General features: G+C 39.8%; 1 protein-coding gene and 1 non-coding gene across 10 annotated transcripts in view; one reads left to right on the forward strand and one right to left on the reverse strand.

Moving 5' to 3' along the window:
- The window catches only part of LOC119746309 (A-kinase anchor protein 13-like), a 135106-nt gene that overhangs the window by 101957 nt on the left and 12644 nt on the right, over positions 1-20505 (reverse strand). For all 9 annotated transcript variants that reach the window (XM_038223181.1, XM_038223184.1, XM_038223182.1 and 6 more), the window contains 3 exons: positions 16123-16169; positions 12419-12569; positions 9031-9333 (listed from right to left, as the gene is read on the reverse strand). In XM_038223181.1, coding sequence (XP_038079109.1) covers positions 9031-9333; positions 12419-12569; positions 16123-16169 — 501 coding nt within the window. The remainder of the gene's footprint in view (positions 1-9030; positions 9334-12418; positions 12570-16122; positions 16170-20505) is intronic.
- Trnaa-agc lies at positions 20336-20408 on the forward strand. Its single transcript has one exon. It is a non-coding gene; the product is annotated as a tRNA-Ala (tRNA).

Below are 20505 nucleotides of genomic sequence, written 5' to 3' on the forward strand. Positions count from 1 at the left end.
TTTGCAAACATCGAAAAACAAAACTACCAAATGTTTACGAAATACCTTACCAGGATGTTGGTAAATGACAGTCTAAAGCATCCTGTAAAATTATGGCACCTGCTGTGAAGTCATTTTCAAGAAAAGTGATATTTTGAAAAAAACCTAACTATTTTTCAACTACTGCTCCAAATTTACCATTTTTTTTTCAGTCTAAATCTGGTTTGCTATAATACATGTTCATGAACGGGTGCAAGCCAGCTAGACTGGTTCCCTTACCTTACGATTTTCCGGCATCTATAAATTGATCAATTTCATCTTTAGTGGAGTCAGGGAACCAGACTACTTGAACATTTTAGTTTTGCTTGGTTTTTCCAGCATTTCCGAACACAAAACTTAAAACATGCCAGTGTAACAAATATTTGATCTACCATAACCCTCAAATAGTTCATTTCTGAAAATTACAGCAAAAGCCAATGATGAACATTCCCTTTAAACATATCTTGTGACACAAACACATGACTCTATCCAGGGCCCAATTTCATAGAGCTGCTTAAGCACAAAATTTGCTTAAGCACGAAACAACATTGCTTAGTAAAATTAGGTTACCGGTCCAAACTGCATGTGATGTACATTGCTTGTAACTGGTATTTAGCTGTTGTTTACTTAGCATAACAATCGCATGGAGTTTTGGCAGGTAACATGATTTTATTAAGCAAGACGTTTTTGTGCTTACATGTAAGCAAATTTTGTGCTTAAGCAGCTCTATGAAATTGGCCCCAGTACTCCTCAGCTAAGACAATACTTTGTTACCATGACTGACGGTACAAACATGTATCACAGCAAAAAAATGATTCAAACAAAACTGAAATTTGTCAAACATTGTCATCATTAGCAATAATATTTTGGCTTTTTATTTGTTTTCAACAAAATTGTAGCGATGTATACAATTTCAAAATCTGGTGACGGCTCCTTTGGAAACACAAGTATCAGCAAAAGAGTCAAGAAAATCTGTCATCTTGAGGGGGAAAAAGGCTGCCTCTGTTACGCTCACCGAGTAACATATCGTTACAGGCCGCGTGACGCAGCTTATTTTTGCTCAATTTACAGCGTTTATAGCATAATAGATCCGTCCTTTCTAAGTTTTATTTATAGATGTCTATGACAACGGGTAACCGAAGACCCGATATAGAAGGCGTCCGCTGAATGGTCAGAATCTCGAGGTCAAGACGCAGTCTTGTTTTGCATAATTAATCACCAACTCGGCTCGCATTTCATATCCCCTTGCTGTGCAAAGGGATATTCCCTAGACTAATTTAACGCATGTGGTGCAGCAAATGCTTTTCAAAGAGGAACTCAAGGAAAAACAAATGTTTGAGAAACCTTGCAATATTGAAAGAGTTCAATAACTTTCCTTTCATTTTCTGACATCAGAAAATGAAAAGTTAATTATTTTAATAGTGAAAAAAGCTAATATATCCTTATGGTTTTGGTTCAGTGGTTATTCAATGAGTAAAAAAATACGGGATAAATTTCAATTCTCCCCAGGCCATTGACTTTATTTCTTCTTCTTCTTCTTCTTCTTTCTTTTTCTGAGGACGTTCATCCAAATCAATAAAATCTCTTCAGGTGTTACGTGTCGTGGAATAGCTGCGTTGGATGAACGGTTTCTTCCTTTGGGTGCAAATGAGCAGCAATTATGGTAAATTTGCCACTTAGCTCTTGGCGGCGATGAAGTCAAACGAAAAAGACTGCCTGGCATTGAAATTGTTCAATACCCGGCAAGGAGGGAAAGCACAAACCAATGCCAGACAGAGGTGATAGACCTGATAAAAAACAGCTGCACCCTGTGATGTTCTGGACTTTCATGAGATCAATTTCTTCCCTGGAGTGATTTCAACAATGTTAATCATTTCATGACGCTCAAGACTGACTTTTCTGTCAAGATTACGAGCAAAAGTAATATATACTGCCAAGATCAAGATTGCAAATTGCGTATTTGGGACCCTCAACCAAAACAAAAAATATCAAAAACTTTTCAAGGAAGGAGCCTTTATAGAATTGGCTCATTTCTCCAAGACACGACCGCGATTTTCTATAGAGCCCTACCCTGTTTTTAAACAAAATGGCTGCTGTCTTTAACGGGCTTAACATTCTGGACCCATTGTCAAATTTCAAATTTTCTCCTGCAGAAAAGAAAAACGATTAAAGAAAAAAACCTTCCGATTGTGGCCTTAAGCTGTCCAAACTATGCGTTGGACTGTATGTAAATAGCCAGTGGCCAAGCCCAATTATACTGCATCAAAATGTCTGGAGTACTGTATGTTATCTTTTATGTGTGAAATGATGAACTTTGACATTAGGCGCACCTTGCCAATTTTCCTGGTAACACATGCCATAAAGGTAAAGAACAATTGGCATCACCGAATGCAAACTCTGCATGTAGGCCTACATGTTTGTATTATGCGCGCCAACTGTACGACATGCATACACTGTACATGTATAATGTCAAGGTTTCAGCCAGGGGGTGTCCTAGTGCATTCAACATGTTGTAAAAATTTAAGCATACAACTTTACAGCAACTTGGGAACTTTTTTTTTTCAATTTAAGTACAAGGCAAGTTTGGACTCCAAAGTTTCAAAGACTCTAAAACTCTTCACTTTGTTTAACTTTGTTTAATTTGACTATGTTTTTGCTGACTCTACTTTTTGGAACTCTAACTTTGTTTGACTTAAACTAGGTTTTTCTGACTAATTTGTGAACTACTATAACTCCTAAAAATGAAATATCTACTTTCGCTGTTCACATGGAGAGTCGACGTATTCTATGTACCTATGCAGATGCATGTATCGGCACCAGACTAATGCACATGTGTGGTGTAATGCTACGGAGCACACATTCATGTAGGCAAGCCTGGCAAAGCTGGTCCCAGACCAGCGTACGGGTAAGTCACAAGTGACAGTCAGTCAGTGAATCAGTGGCTGTGTCCGAAGCACTTGGCTACGGCTTGAAATTACACACGTTCCTATTGGAAGTGGCTGTAGCCGCTTCTCATTGACACGTGTGTGTAACTGGCAAGCCGTAGCCAAGTAATTCGGACACAGTCAGTGAGAGAAAGTAAGGCCAAGTTCGCGCAAGGACTATAGTTGACCAATGGTTAACTAACGTTTGCCCGAACTCTGTCTAGTCGACGGTGGTTGACTATGCTAGTCGACTATTTGGAACCAGCCTACTGGTGTTGGTTGCTTCGCTGGTAACCAATAGCTGCGCGCATTCATAACGCTAGCAGAGAGCCAGGATCCAGAAGTTTTGCGATGACATTTTGACCAGCGTTTGACTAGAGACGTTCGCACGTTGCTATCAGTGCGCAGGCATAAGGTACGTCACAAATCAACCACTAGTCGACTAATGGTCCTTGCCCGAACGTGGCCTGTGTAAGAGGACTGTAGACTGGCCCCTCTGGGACCAGCAAATACCACACATCTTCTGCCAGAAGCAAAAGGACACCCGTCCAAGTTTTTCCAAGTATACATGAGGAAACCTACACACTGATAAAGTGGTTGCACTGTTGCATGTACATGTAGTGCTCCTGTTCATTGCATGCACGCACAGGTTCAGGTACATGTACCGTGATATTGAAAAGATTATAAACCTGACAGCTGAGGTCTGCGTGAGGTCAAGCCATGATTGATGGCATTATTGTGGGTTTTCCTGACAGCGACAATTTGTAATACACACACGCCTGGAATACAGTGGTGGGATCATAGAGGGGTTTGGTGTGTAATTTTCTTGATTGTGGATAGGGGCGAGGAGGGGCAGTTTCAACAATGGTGCCCGAGAATACATGTAAGCCAGTTCGGTATTAGTCTAGGTCAAAGGTCATTCAGGATAAAATCGCTGACGTGATGCTACCCGATGTCAAGTGAATGTTCGTTCTGCTCGTAATTAAAATGCAAGCGTCGTACACCCGTCTCCCCTGCGCGTTCATGCGCCTTGCGCGTTCGATTATCCTGAATGACCCGTGACCCATATCATTGTGCGAAAGCGCAGTTGGAATACCGAACTGGCTTATTCCAAACAGCTTATCACTAGATACAAGTATATCATGCTTAGTTTCGAAAAAAAACATGAAAGTTTTAAGTATATGTATACTAACCGGTATGTTTGTACTTACATACATTGTATTGTTGATGTACCCTAACGTGGCGCGTACCCTAACGTGGCGCGGCCCCTAACGTGGCGCACTTTGATTTTTCGCCTGTAGTGCCTACCTAGAGCAAAAGTTTTAACTGAAATGTCACAGTAAACGAAAATTTAATCAAGTTCTAAATACTCCTGATCATAAATCGCGAGTTTATTTACCCGTAACAAAGTCAGAAGGAAAAATTATTTTGGCGTGATTTTCTGATTTTATTTTCAAGTGCAAAGTGAACCCTTTGAAAATAATTTTCTGACAAACATCTGGCTGGGTATGTAAGTAGAGATAACAATTATTTATCAGAATTTATCAAGTTTACAGAAAAATCTTTAGTGTTAATTTGGAATTTTCCAAGATTTATTCAAGTGCGCCACGTTAGGGAACACTCCGCCTATTTGTGCCCAATTTCCGGATGCCACCGTTTTTGAATTTCGGATTAAATTTTATGAAACTGAAATTGTTCAAAGAGGTTAAATAGCAAGCATTAATAAAGTAAAAGTACCAGTATTTCACTGCATGAATTTGAGGTTTGTCAACAAAGAGGTTTGGCAATACTACGCGAGGAAAGTTGGGTATGCTTCGAAGTGCGCCATGTTAGGGAACACGACTATACATACATCACAGAGGAGGAAGTGGCCTACATCATAGAAGCATTCAATTGTTTAAACATCTATTATTTCTGCCGTGAAAACAGTCGGTGCCCCGCTGTTGACCTCTGCGCACATATCTTATGGGTCAGGGTCAAATGGGGACACGTGTACCAGCCAAACTCTTGAGGAATGGTGATTTATGATCGGGGATAATCCCCAAGCCTACAGGATGAAAATCTCTTCAAATGATCTTTTCTGTCAACAGATCTATACAGGGATTTGCTATGTAATCCTCCATCGCACACGGCGATTCTGGAATGTTTTGTATCTTTCAACTAATTCGGGTGAAAGTTTCTGATGGGCCTGCTTCGTACATGTAAATTTCATTTTAAAAAAAAGTTACGTGTGGCACCTCTTTCAGCCAAACCAAGCAAAGAGCCGATTACAATGTACATGTAGGTGAAACCACATGCAACATCAAACTTGGGTTGTTCCAAAAAGTTTGGGAGGTTAAAAAAAAAAATTAGTAATCGATTTCAATTCCAAATTGAGGGTGATGATTCTCTCCAGGAACCAATTTTATGTCCTAGCACAGAACTTTGAAAGCACAGATAAAATTTGTTTAGCAAAAAACAGGTTACCAGCCAGTGTCATGCAATGTTTATTGCTTTTGACTGATACTCGTGAACGTAAACTAACGATTACGAAAAGAAAACACAGGGGGCTGTCATACATGTTCATGTAAATAGGTTTTATACTGCACAAGTACCCAAAGGGAAATGAACGTGTGACACCTACCGGTACATGTAAATTAGCCCAATAATGTCATTTTTGAATGAGGCGCAAGAAAGCGTTGGCACGGACTACAAGGATTTTTTCGACCACCTCGCACCAAAAAAATGGGTCAAGTTGGACATAAAGAGGCCAACACATGTACAACACAACAATGGGTATACATGTACATGTAGTTCTTGAGCTTTCACCTTTACAACTAGGTCAGGAAGCTCAGGGAGAGAAGTGGTGGGGAGAGAAGTGGTAGGGAGAGGGGGGAGGGGGAGGGGGAGGGGAAGGGGAGGGAAGTGGCTGGGCACGCAGGCAGATAACCTAATTAAGACCTCCATGTCTATACAAATGTCAATGAGTTTAAATCACAAAAACAATCCGGACATGTTCTAATTAGGATTTCAAGAATGAACACGCGCCTGGGACTGGTTTCTGCCTCAATCTGATGACGTAAAGTGTGGCTTACCTGGGAGGGAATTGGGAGGTTGACTCATCTGGAATCCAGACTAAAGAGGCCCGGGAGACTGTTTTGTGACGTGAATCGAACCCGTCCCCGTGGAGTGGGGATCGCGCTTAGCAGGGTGAGCAACAAATCAGGCACCCACGTGGAAGTGATATTCAGAGACATTTCAATAAATATAAGAGCAAGTGGCACATTACCTGGGTTACATTATCGGCTGTGATGTAAAAAGTAGTCCAAAGCTTTTTGTAAGCTCAGGGGGTGCAGATGGCGAAGCTCAGGGTATCATCACTTCGCCTGTCATATGGGATTTAGTGTGGTACCACCAGCTACCGGTACCATACTTGCCATTGCAACTATTGCATAGCTGGGAGTCTAGGAGCTGATCTTAGTACTTCCGCACTTGCGGATAAGCTCTTTTGACTTCCCAGACACATTGGAACAGACCAATGAAATTTGGTTCATTTATACATATACATGTATGTACAGTGTATCAGGTCTCCAATGATGTAAAGGTCTCTTGTTCCAGAAAAGGAATTTACTTGTTCAGCAGAAACAAGCAGCAGCAATATAAATTGTTTATGTACCTGTATTTCATACATAACTTTTTGCTGGTATACATGTACATGATGTATGTAAAACTTTTGTAATTAATGCATTTGATATTTCTGAAGTAGGAGCCATACAAATGTAATATTAAAGGCATACTGGTAGATTCATAGACTTTTATCCTAAAAAAGTAACATACAGGTACCAAATTATTATCAAAAAGCTTACTTGGATTACAGATCCTACGGGTACTAAACATGGCTTGCTGTCACTAAGTAGAATTCAAGAAAATTTATGATTTCCAATGATCTGTCAACTGATTGATATTTGGGAAACAAAGAGTGCTATTGTCGACATCTGTTTTGTGATCGAAAGGTTGTGCATGGTTGTTTTCACTGTTTTCTGGATAAGTGTAATATCCACTGAGCTGAAACTTAAACAGGTTAGGTTTTGCACATTCTTCGTTGGATTTTGAGTGGAGTTAATATTGGAAACAAAAAAAAAGATGCCTCAAAAGCAAATGATCTATGAAACTTAACCAGGAAAAGGTTATATTTAACACTACTTACCGCTAAATTTCTATTTCTGAGGCAGCCCCTAAAGTGACACACCCAGCCCCAGCTGGTCTCAAACAGAGTATAAGGGGTTTCATGTTCGGCCTTTAAATACCAAAGAATGAGGCCAGCTTGACTTAAGGAGATTATCGGCCAGAGAGAACACTGTTGACCCAATCGGCCTCACAATGGGTGACTTTCATGTAATGCCTATAATGGATACAGCACGTGGAATGATATGATACAGATACATGTAGCAGTCCCGTCAAAAGATCTGGAAGCATTTTTTTTTATTCCTTGATGCTGATGGTAATTTGATTAGTAACAAGTTACGGTGTAAACGGACACATATGGCTATCACTATCAGATGGTTGTTGTACAGGGATGAAGTACCCTCCTGCTGTCTGAACAGTCACTGACAGTCAAAAAGTCAATCCTTCTCCCCTACCATGCCTTTTACACAGGCTAGTCTCAAACAGTCAGATCATGTATGTTGTATTTCTGTAAGCACTGTGACTAGTCAAATTCAGTCAGACAAAAGCAGGTACCTGATAGGCACAGCTGGCTTATCAATCAAGCATAGCTGTATCAGGTTACATAAACAGTCACAGTCAGTCAATCCTGCTTTGTGCAGGCATGGAGCTCTTAACTGTTTTAACCCTCCTGCTATTTAAGCAGTCACGGACAGTCAAAATTCGATTCCACTTCCCCTACTACCGGTATACTTTGTCTAGTCAAACTGGGTCAACAGACAAAGCAGGCAAGTTACGGTTACAGCTGTTTTATCACTCTTCTAGAGTCAAAGCATACATGTAGCTGTATCAAGTTACTTAAACAGTCCAAGGCAGTCAATCCTGCTTTATGTGGGCTGGGAATTCTTACGGGATGTAAGCAGTCACTTGATTGATTTTGACTGGAGGGACAGCTTGGTCCAGTGAGTGAGTCAGTGAGAGAGGCAGAATGTGTACAAAGAGGACGTGGGCACTTCATATGAATCATTATTACCCCTGCTTTCCCTGCCAATAAGGCAATATACTGAGAATTAAAGACTACACCTATGTACATGCACAAGTACACCTCAATTATGACACTGAGAGATATTACGGGCACTCACACATGTGCATCCAGTGCTTGGGTGGTTTGGGGCAATAAAGGGAGTATAGGCAGGGCGGTTTGGGGCGGTACAGGGAACAGAAGGTTGATATTGATGACTTTGTTGTGTCATTCAACTAGCAGTCACTGTCAAGTCACCGTCATCACAAACCATGTGTTCATTTTGTAAATCGCAGTTGTGCATAAATAGAATCATACAGATCATATGCCAATAATCTGCATGTGGTAAATGCACCTCAGAACCATCTGTCGGGCACACTCCACATCAAAACCATATGCCGTCCACAATTTGAAATATTCCATATTGTCGCAACTGTACTCAATGCGGTTGCTTTTGCAGATGACTGATGTCAAAAAGAGACTCACAAATCCCTTGTTTGTCAAGACATTGATTGACTTTGTCTTTTGACAAGGAGGATATGATCTGCGCTACAACCAATTTGATTTCTTCTCCAAATGAGAGTTGCAGCCGTGGTTGTAGAAGCTACATTCTACAAGATAAATAAAATCCACTTAGTCGATTGATGGTTCTCGCCCTAACTTGCTCCTGTATTAGTCCCTTGAAATAAAAAGATGAATAATTTGGACCTACAATCCTGGCCCAATCATGCTGGGCCCCCAACCCCGCGGCCCCTGATCAATGTTGTCTCTCATTGCGCGGTGTGTGCTCCATCAGCTGGAGAGAACAACATTGACCAGGGGAGCGGGGAGTGGGTGACCGTGGGAGGCTAAGGTTATTTTCAGAGTCCCAACCATTTCGGCCGGGATTGTAGGCCAGTCAGGCTATCAAAATAAGAGACTAACCTTGGTCCAATCTGGAGTTGTCTTCGACCAACCGCCAACCGGCCGACAGGTCCAGGTGCTCAAAAGCCGCCGTCAACCGCTCGTCCAGCGTGGACATGTCCTCCTGCCACAGGTCAAAGCGTTCTGACTTGATGGACGAGGGGTTGGCCAGGGCCATCGGGTCGTAGACGCTGGAGGCCAGGAAGTGGGCCAGGTAGTACGTGGAGTTCTCGATGTAAGATAGGGCGCCCTCTGCCAGGAGGTCCACCGCTCCGTCTTGGGAGGTGTAGCAGGAGAGACGGACCGTCTCAAAACAGTCATGTCCTGAACCACGAAAAAGACAGAATATTTATAATATGAACCTATTCTATGGACTTCGTGGACAGATACCCCTCAAAAATTGTCAAAAAGCGCCATCCACTGTTCGCACACGGAGTCCATAGCAATTATCATAGAATGCACTCAGTAGGACTTGCAATTCTTAGATATTTGACTGTATACTGCACAGCCATCACAGATTTGTCCTTTGAATAAGTATGGGTAGAATAACAAGCAATTTTCAAATTTTCAAAATGGCTGCCATTGCTTGTTATTCTACCTATATTTTTTTTAAAGGACAAATGTGCGATGGCCCTATAGCCAAATATCTTTTTTAGGACATACATTTGTACTCTGACTACGAGCTTAATTCAATAACTTGTATCATAAAAGGCACAATCCCATCACTTATCTGCTGTACTGACAGATACATACATGTACATGTACAAAGACACAGGTTCCCTTGCACTCTAATGTGGGTTAATATTTCTTCTGTTTCATTTTTACTTTCATTTTAAATTCTGGGACTCAAAAAAAACCAACCACTTGACGAAAATGAAATAAATTTAGTTCCTCTTTGTTGACATACATGTACATATGTCTGTTTATTTGCATAGGGAGTATGCTTCTATTCTGTTTACACAAGTGACTTCAAGCACGCATTATGACTGCCACTCAAAAATATTTCTACCATACTGGTACATGTACATTGTACATTTACATGGCATTTTTTTAATTGCATACTATGGACTACAATTTGTTGTGTGGCAGAACAAGAATTTCTGTTAAATTAGGTTTTGCCCTTCACCGACGTTTAAACACTGTATACTCAGTGTGTTACCTCCCGAGTGAAAGATGGAAAAAATCACTCGGGTGGGACTCCAACCCACGACCTCCTGCCTTCTAAAAAAAAAATAATAATAATTCCATCTTATAATAGTTTATGCGGTACCCGCTGCTATGTACATCAGATTCGAACCAGCCAACCGATCCCGTTAGCTTGGTGGTCGAGTGGTAAGACATCTGCACTAGAAGGCAGGAGGTCGTGGGTTCGAGTCCCACCCGAGTGATTTTTTCCATCTTTCACACTGAGTATACTGTGTTTAAACGTCGGTGAAGGGCAAAACCTAATTTGATTTATATCACCCCGACGCAAAAAAAATACCATCTTATAATAAGAATTTCTGTGCAAATAATTCAAGATTCCAGGTGCTCATTTAAAGAGGTTAAGGTGTGGAGGACCAGTTGGGACCAGGGGCGGGGGAGGGAGGGGGCTGGGGGATTGGTCGATAGATCCCCAGTTGTTGGCATGATCAAGTAGGATACATACACATTGTTTATCACTCACATAAGGCTTTGGCGAATTGTAATTACTCTGTCTAAAACATTTCTGACACTACCGGTAAAATGGTCAATTTTTGTGAGGTTCACTACTGGTGCATTAAAATATTTAACACAGTTTTTTTTTAAATTCTGTCAGTTATCAGAACAGTACAATATACAATGACAAAAGACTTATTTCATTACGAATAAAAAAATTGAAAAGATAGCTTTGGAAATGCTTTTGGTTCCTCTAAATATAAAGTCAAGTTGGGTCAGCGAAACCAATCCTACTTCCTGCTTTCCAGACGACTATAAAAACATTCGACTGTTTCAAATGCAAATCACTCTATTCATGTAAAAGCTCTCAGCATATATCATGAAATAATTTGTGATGCATTTCAACTGCTTTCAGATGCTTTAATATACAGTTTTGTTTTGAGATTAAACTGGAAGCTCACTTTATAGTTGTCACTTGAAATAAACCTTAAAAAAAGTCGCACTTTTATAAATTTTCTGTGTGGAAAATTCATTTGTTAACCTGATTTTCAAGCTGATTTTAAGCTCTGGCATGAGCTTCTACATGTTACTTGGTGGTCGGTCCATCTGTCCCCGGAAAATTGACCAAAATAAGCCTCAGGCTAAGTTTCCCATAAAAATATAACTACATGTACCAAATTTTAAACAAAAGCAAACAAAATAAATTAAATACTTGAACAAAAATTGTTTGTAACTATTCGGAAAGATGTTTATGAAAAGTTTGTATTGGAGGCAAAACATGTGGAGTAATTTTATTGTCACATCATGGTATTTACAATGTATCACAAATCGCTATAAATCTAGGTATAAATCTAGAGTATGGTGTTCCATATGTTGCATTGGCATTGCATATTGGGGCGTCGCATTTTTAAGTTCCGGCAGGGATAATTTTGATAGATTTCATGCCAGACTTTCATGCCAGAGCTTATTGTGCACTCGCACTTATTTTTATTAGCCCTAACTCCCTACTTAGTTTTACATGTACTACGGGACTTAGAAGACCATGTCCATCAAAATCCATCAGTCACTCAGCTTCATATAATGCTTCAGGACCAAATCCATTAAAATCCACCACTGGTGCTGGTAGATTTTGATGGACTTGGCACACATAACATGGCTTATCTGCCAAAATCCCCCAAAATGGGGGGACGGGTTTTTATAGAGTCGGTAAGGTAAGTTAATGTACCATTTTACAACATTTGTGACAACTTTTAACAACTTAGATATTTTCGATCCTAAAAATGACTAGAATAAAGGCAACATTTGAATTCTTTTCAAAGAGATTCCAAAAGTGGGGGACACAAATCTCACAATATTGCAGTGTCATATGCAGCTTTCACTTTACAGATATTTGCATGCAGTTGTATCTTTTTCACACCAGGGGTGTAATTTTGGGAAAACAAAAATCCACGGAAAATATATTTTGCAGAGCCCCAGAGCAACTCAGATCTACATTCATGTATTTCTCTAAAAATGTGCCCCCAAAAACTGCCCGTTCCAATTCTTTCGAATTAACCTTTGACCAAACAAGAAAAAATACAGTGATGAAAATTTCTTAATTAGGCTTTTCTAAAATCTATAAATCTAAAAAAAATCTGGGAATATCCCACTCCTGTCACACAAGTCACATCACTACATGTAAGTCATGTGAGATGTTACTCGTACGGGGGTATAACCAAACTTTATAAAGAATGGTTTACTCAATCCACTGGCTTTTAGGCTTTGTTTTTACCTGGAATGATAGCCTTGAAGGAGTTATAATCCAGCCTGCGTGCCACGGTGACGTGCCTTGACTTGCTGCCCTCAAATACCAAGAAGATCTCCGCATCTTCGCTAAGAAGGTCACTGGTCTCGGAGAATACAACCCCAATCTGGCTGCCACCCTGCAAAGGAGAAATGAAAATATAATTAGGACTAACAAGTACCATTTGTGGCTGGGCCAGAAGGGAGGGCCTACTGAGTTCTGACTGAGTGACTCCCCGACTTGAGTGATTGAGTAACAGCCTGACCTAATGGCTGACTGAGTAACTGAGTGACAGAGTGATTGACTGAGTGACACACTGAATGACTGAGTAACTACGTGATTGAGTGGCAGCCTGACCAACTGACTGACTGACTGAATTACTGAGTGACAGCGTGATTGACTGAGTGACAGACTGATTGACTGAGTGACAGACTGAATGACTGAGTAACTAAGTGACTGAGTGGCAACCTGACCAACTGACTGACTGAGTAACTGAGTGATTGACTGAGTGACAGGCTGAATGACTGAGTAACTACGCGACTGAGTAACAGCCTAACCAACTGACTGACTGCATAACTGAGTGACAGCGTGATTGACTGAGTGACAGACTGAATGACTGAGTAACTAAGTGACTGAGTGGCAGCCTGACCAACTGACTGACTGAGTAACTGAGTGGCAGAGTGACTGACCGAGTGACAGAGTGACTGACCGAGTAACAGACTGAATGACTGAGTAACTGACTGTGTGAGTGACATACTGACAGACTAAATCACTGAGTGGCAGACTGAATGACTGAGTGACAGACTGAGGGATTGACAGACTGAATGACTGAGTCACTGATCGACCGACTGATTGAGTCACTGAGTAAATGACTGAGTCACTGAGTGAATGAATGAATCACTGAGTGAGTGACTGAGTGACAGTGTGATTGACTGAGTCACTGACCAACCGACTGACTGAGTCACCGAGTGAATGACTGACTGAATAGGAATAATGTCTTGAATGGAGGTTTTGGGGGCCAGCTCAACGCATAAAATGCAAACAACATTTCTCTGATCTTGGGTTTCTGTCGCAGAAATGTCTTGGTTATCATTTTGACACCCTGAAATCAATTTCCAACACCACAATTTGTCCCACAAATGAATCAAACTTTTCAAAATAAATTGAATACACTGTACCCAGTTTTCCATGTACTGACTAAAGCACTGAGTTTCAAGATCAAGTTGTTTATGTGGATCAGGAAATCAAATCACGTTTGAAAATTTCACCCGTGGGGGAAGGGTCTTTAATGATCTCTTATGAATCCTTGACATAAACATAAATAATATACAATTATATATTTAATGTTAATATACTTTTGAGATTGATGACAATTACAAATTGGGAATCGATTATAAACTCTCCTGTGCAATTGTGCATTACAACATATTATTTAATTTGGAATCTGAGAATGTTTGGCACGCTGAGGATGTCTCTGATACCGCAAACCATCTGGATAAGCTTCGGCCATGAAAATCAGGACGAGTAGGCCTACTGTCTGTGAACCACGTGGCAGTCGTCAAAACAAAACTCGTTCTCTCAAGTTCCTGTCATGAGAGAGACAGAGGGCTGGTGCACTTGTCCTCAACACAAGAAATAAACCAACGGGTAGGTTTCAAGGTTTCGGGATGTTATTTGGAAGGTATTTTAATTGCCCGATAAGTCTCCCCCACATTTGTCACAGTGCAACATAGGAGAAGGGGAAAGGGATAAGAAAGACGATTACAACAGGATGATGAAATACAGTAAATTAAAATTAACCACAACAAATTGTACAAAAACATGAAAAGAATAAAACACGCATTTTGTTACGGAGGGGTGAAAACCAGGGATAGTGTTTTCATTTGTTATTTTTTGGTAATTTTCTTAGTAATTTTTGGTAATTTTGGGTGGTTTTTTTTTTCATTTTAGAGGATTCTAAATTTTATGTTAGAGGGGTTAACAGTGTCTTTCTCAATTTTGTAAGTTGTACTCTGGTACCTCACAATGTTCATACATGTACAGCTTATTTTAATGGAATTCCCATGACAGAAGACCAAATAAACTGGACAGGAAACAAGCTGCAAGTTTGCTTTGTGCTACATGTTATTGCTGGGGTTCATGACATTCATGAGGAGTAAAACGATTGATGTTCGAAACAAAAAGATTTCTGTAGGAATAAAGAGGATTTTTTTTGGGGGGGGGTGCGTGGCAGGGGAGGGAGTGTTGTGGGGAGGGGCTCATTGAGATTACAAACAAAACACGACTAAAGAAAAAAAGAAACTGCTATTTTGTCTAATTAAACTTAAAAGTTTTAGGAAAAAGACATGTAAGCTACAAAAGGTTCCAAAACAATGATGAAAATAATAATTGTCTTCAAAAATTTGTTGAGACCTGAGACAGAAAAAAAAAATTCATTGTGCTCCTGTCCACTGACAATAATAAATACTTTCTTTCTATGACTGACATCATCTGCAGAATAAATTTGTCCACCCCTGCAAGAACGAACGCAAAGGCTTTGGACATCAGTACTTTCTTCGATACATTTCAGTTAACCTTCTTTAAAAGGCTTCAAGGCAGCTCTACCTCAATTCAAGATTGCAAACGGTCAACGTGAACTTTTCCACCCGGATGGCCTTTGCAGAAAACACCCGACGCGACATTTGGCGTAATCTTCGTCTGAGATATGACGCAGGCATGAAATGCATTAACAGGCATCATTCCCAACTGAACATGACAGAGCATGTGTGTTACAACTAATCCCCCCCCCCCCCCCGGAGTTCAGTGCCCTGACACTAACATTCTCGTACCAATTTTACCTTGCCAAAATGCACAAATACAAAAAGAGGAAAATGTAATGGGCATTAGTCTGCATGAAGTCGCCTCAATGTGCCCCTAACTGTAACCGACCGTACGGCCGAGAGAAAATTACCCACAGATAATTCCATTCATAAATGAAAAAGTTCTCATACAAATCATGCAGCTGATTGAAACTGAAGCGTAATGATGCTGAACATACAGTGAATTTGCAGAGATTAGGCTTGGGGAATTCACCATAGAAAATTACCCGGTAGTAATGAAAACACATACAATGTACACCACTATATCACAAATGTTTAAGTTAAATTGTCGAGTATACGAATGTAGATTGCTAAAAAATATTGTACATATATATACATACATTGTAACATTTAAAGGCACCTAGGAACATTATTTATTAGAAAAAAAGGAGCTTTCTCAAAGACAAAATGACTTGGGAACAGTAGCAAACAGGCAAGAGACACAAATTAATTAACACATTTTTATTAAATTTGTAAATATAAATGTTAGATTATGCCATGCCAGAAACAATTACTATTTGGCAGTTTGATTGATGGCCAATGCGTAATGATGAGTGCAACTCAAATAAAAGTCAATGCTCAGCATTTTTTTTCGTTGCTTTCTTTCGAGTCCGAATTTTATTTGTTGGAAATCTAACATGGAGTTTTTGAACATCGGAAGACTTTCAATTCGATTTTACAACTGAAGCTCAGATATGCCGTCTTATTGGAGCTCGACGGAAATACATTGTACTTGGTGGAATGAATACTGCATGTCGGACAGAAATCTGAAAAAAAACTCAGTGCAACCAACCAGACACAGAAGGAAGTCCTGAAAGAGATTGAATTACTTACATAAATTGGTGATTCCTGTGGTGAGAAAGCCATGTGGCAGTTTTCCCCTGTAAAAATCAATCAAACAAATAAACATTGCTTTAATTTCAGAAATTATAAATTTACATGTACATACTGAACATGTACATGTACAGTATGTTGCAATAAAACATATATATACCGGTATAGAACCAATCATGAAATTCTTTTATTAGTCGAACCAATTGTGCCCCATCAAATTTAAAGGTGAGACACAACATTTGCAAACATCTCAAAACGAAATGATCAAATTATCACAAAATACCTTACTGGATTGTTAGGGAATGACAGTCTAAAAGCATCCTGTAAAATCGTGGCTCCTGGTGTGCCAACATTTTCAAGAAAAATTGTATATTTCCAACGCTGGTCGGCCGACCAGCGATGGAGAAAACTGGCATTTTTCAAAAACTGCTTGCAAACTCTTTGCTGCAAAAACTGCAAAACTATTTGCAATTGATTACACACCTGTGAAGGGGTACAAGCCTGCTAGACTGATTCTCTGAACTTACAATTCCCCCAAAGTCTATAAATTCTCCGTTTCATCTTAAGTGGGGTCAGGGAACCAGACTACAAGAAAATGAATGATTTTCTTGGTTTTTCCAGCATATACAAGTCCAAAACGTGAAACAAGTCATTTTATCAATATTTGCTTTAACATACTAATCCTCCAAATCCATTTGTTTCTGAAAATTGAAGCAAAAGCAAATGTTGTACATTCCCTTTAACTGTACGCTGTACGTTTGAGCATGGAAGTAGTAAAACTCTTTTTTAACATGTTTGGCATGTACATGTACATGTATGAATATGTACATCTACATAAAAAAAAAATGACAAAAAATACCATCTGTTAGTTTACATACTGAAATTCAAAGGGTAGCGTAAAGTCAGGAAGACACATTGACACTTTTACTGCTGAAAATAAAACAAAAAACAGGAATGTTTACATTTATTCAGAGAATATGCGAGGTGTGTATGTTTATTCAAGCTATTTCAGTTATTTTCATGGAACCAAAATTTCTTGTTCGCCTTTTCTTGCTTTTCTTACAAATGAACTCGGCTGCACAGAACTGTGTGCACTCTAGGACCAGCTTCATACGCTTGCCTTGTTGTTGTTGTTTTCTATCAGCTGGACCACGGCTGGACCTTGCATATTTTTATCTTTTTTCAATACACACCGTGTTGTTTCATAGGTGGAGTCACCAATGTAGCCAATCTGTGGTGTAACTCAATATAACTGCCCAGATTGCTGTTACTTGGTTGCCATGGCAACAGGTCGCAAGTGGGTCAGCCTGGCAGGGGGAGTTATGCACCACGCCAAGGCCAGTAATATCAAGATACTGGCAAGATAATACAATGGTTACTACAGTAGCAAATGCAAATTGCACCTAAAGGTCATCAATTGTTTTTATGTCTTATAAAAAAAAAGAATTTGAATTGTACGGTACTTCGTCCAGTCTGGTGCTGTATGAGTACAAACATGATCCCTGCATTTGTTAAAATCTTGACAACTCAACAACTTTTTTATTTGGAACTAAAATCTGCATATGAGGCAATACCAAGCATTGCAATATTTTTATTTACATAAATACATACTGTACATGTACATCTATACTGTAAACTGTACATGAACATGTTGTTCTACAAGTATATCATCATACATGTACATGTACACTACATCTTACAGTACATTGTACATGTTTGTTTTTACGCAGTATGCATGTAAAATTTGCATCACTACCCATACATAAAGTGACCTACATGTACATGTACCAAATCAAAACAATTCATGTACATGTATGTAGTTTCCTTTGGTGTTTATTCCAGTGAACTACATGTACATGCAGTCCTGTTTTACCATTACATCTGAGGACAAGGCGTTGTCTTTCCCTTTGGTCCTATACAACACTCTCCCATAGACTAAGCACACACACTTGCATTCGAGGACAACAAAGAATCTGTTATTCTCTCTTATTTTTTGTTACTGTCCTCAGGATGTACCGGTATCTTGCTCTATGGTAAAAACAAGAGCAATACCTGTACTGCAAGTTGTATACATACGTACAGGGGTACACAATACATACATGTACATTGTACAAGATACAATGTACATGTACAATGTACAATACATGTATGCATGCACCACTATAAAAGACAACATCATTTTTTTCGTGTACATATAATGAACAATGTCCATTTGAACCCAACTATTGTAATGCACCCTGCCATGGCACAGAGCAGTGCATGAGTTCACATCATGCATAATGCACACATTTTCCCAGCCACTGAGCTGTTATTTGACTCTGCATGCACACCCACGGAGGAAAGGGGCCACCCTATTTGACATCTGCTGGTAACATGATGACGCTTCCCCATTGTGATACATGGGCCTGAATGCCAAACTGGTGGTAGCTCTATGGAAAGACCACAGACCAAATTTCAGCATTGAATGTGTACAGTACATGAATGATGTGTGTACTTGTACGTGTACAGAGTGTACATGTACCGGTACGATCCTATACTTTGGCCTAGAACTAGAACATTGTATTTTTACTGATAGCTGATTCTAACTCTAAGTAATGAATTTTTTTTCTCTCGAATACACAAGATTAGGCAAGCCTAGTAAAGCTGGTCCCAGAGTTCACAAAGTTGTAATCAATTGAAAACCTGTATCCTCTTTGAGTGATCCCCGTTTGCAGCATTGTTCATGTCGCTAGCATCGTGACTTTGGGAGTGATCCCTTGCTACATGGCATACATGTCATGCATGTACAAACGTGTATTATGGCTTCTGACTAGCGCCCCTTGAACAAAGAAATAAGACAAAATGGGGAACCACCAACATGTAGGCTGGATACATAATTGTATGTAGTTCAGTTGGTAGAGTACCAGACTGGCAATCCCGAGTCCGCAGGTTCAAACCCTGCTGGAGTGAATTTCGAAGTTCAGCTTTTAAAAATCTATTTCCCATGTGTGTCAGAACAACTTTTGTGCATAGTATGTAAATGTATCTGAAGTGCATTTGGCAGTTCAAAATTGGTTTTGCTTGGTTTATTTATGTCCAACCCTTTTGAGTAAATACACTGTATTTCACCCTCTGATATTTGGTACGCAAACATTATTTTTGTTTGACTACATTTACATGTAGAGGTGAAGGTTTTGACCCACAACCACTGACACACTCCACTCCAGCAAGTGGTCTGAACTGGTGCAAGTACGCGTAAGGGTGGCCTCAGGTCGACCTGCGATCTGCTTGCGCCGCGACGGAACCGTCGGCATCAAGCAGGAAAGTAACGCAATGCTCAGGTCACAAAACTGAGAAATCGTGTAATTCTCATAGAACAAGCAGCATTTCAACACAAAATAATCGCAACCATACTCATGTCACCCACAACGCCCATTCAATTTCAATCATTTTTACTGGATGTATAAGTTGTAAATATTGAACAGCAATATCCCTCTCTTTATTGATATTTACGAATTCAGGAAAATATCAAAGCTCATTACATGTACCTCGAAAATTCCCAATTCGTGGCCAGGCTATTGCCATTTTGCAATAGGCTGGTTGAGGGCAAACATTACCGTTGTGAGTTTGAATTGAAAAGGCGGGATTCGACCTATTGACGTCATGCATATAATTTACATACATTTACATTACACGGAATTCTGTGTAATGTATGGAAGATTCACCGCTAGTTACAGAACCCCATTTCAGAAGTCCGAAGGACAATGGGGTCAGGGAACAAGACTAACAAATTTCCCCTAAAATATTCCCTTTTGCAGTTCCCCTCACCTACGGCATGTACACATGTCACCTATATACAGGCCAAGTACATGACCTCCAAAATTAAGTAAACAGCCCTGTTATAGATTTCTCCAAAATATAAACAATGTTTTCTTCTTGCTCAACAAGGCTTGACAATGGCATACATGTAGCTTTTTTCAAGAATGGACTCAATTCATTCAGAGTTAATGAATCACAATGGAAAGAAGGCTAGTACTGTTTATCGAGCAGTTGCTTAAAGTAAACATTGGCTACACTCTTTTGGATTCCGATTTCGCTTTTTGACTTTTTATAAGGGTGCCACCTCGGAAGGCATTTTCCACCGTGAAGCGATGTTACGAAATGTACATTTTTATAATTTTCAAATCTGAACCAAGACGTTGACAAAATGAAAAACCACCAAACATACATGTAGGGCTGGATAGCTCAGTTGGTAGAGTACCGGAACAGCAATCCGGAGGTCCCAGGTTCAAACCCTGCTTCAGTCAACTGCTTTGTTCAACTTCCTAAAATTTTGAAAGGAATGCCTCCCATTATTTACATAATTAGCACTTTTTTGATACAGATGGGTCTTTCCATACATTT

This window comes from Patiria miniata, unplaced genomic scaffold, assembly GCF_015706575.1.
Source record: "Patiria miniata isolate m_02_andy unplaced genomic scaffold, ASM1570657v1 HiC_scaffold_7, whole genome shotgun sequence".
NCBI classification, from domain to species: Eukaryota; Metazoa; Echinodermata; class Asteroidea; order Valvatida; family Asterinidae; genus Patiria; species Patiria miniata.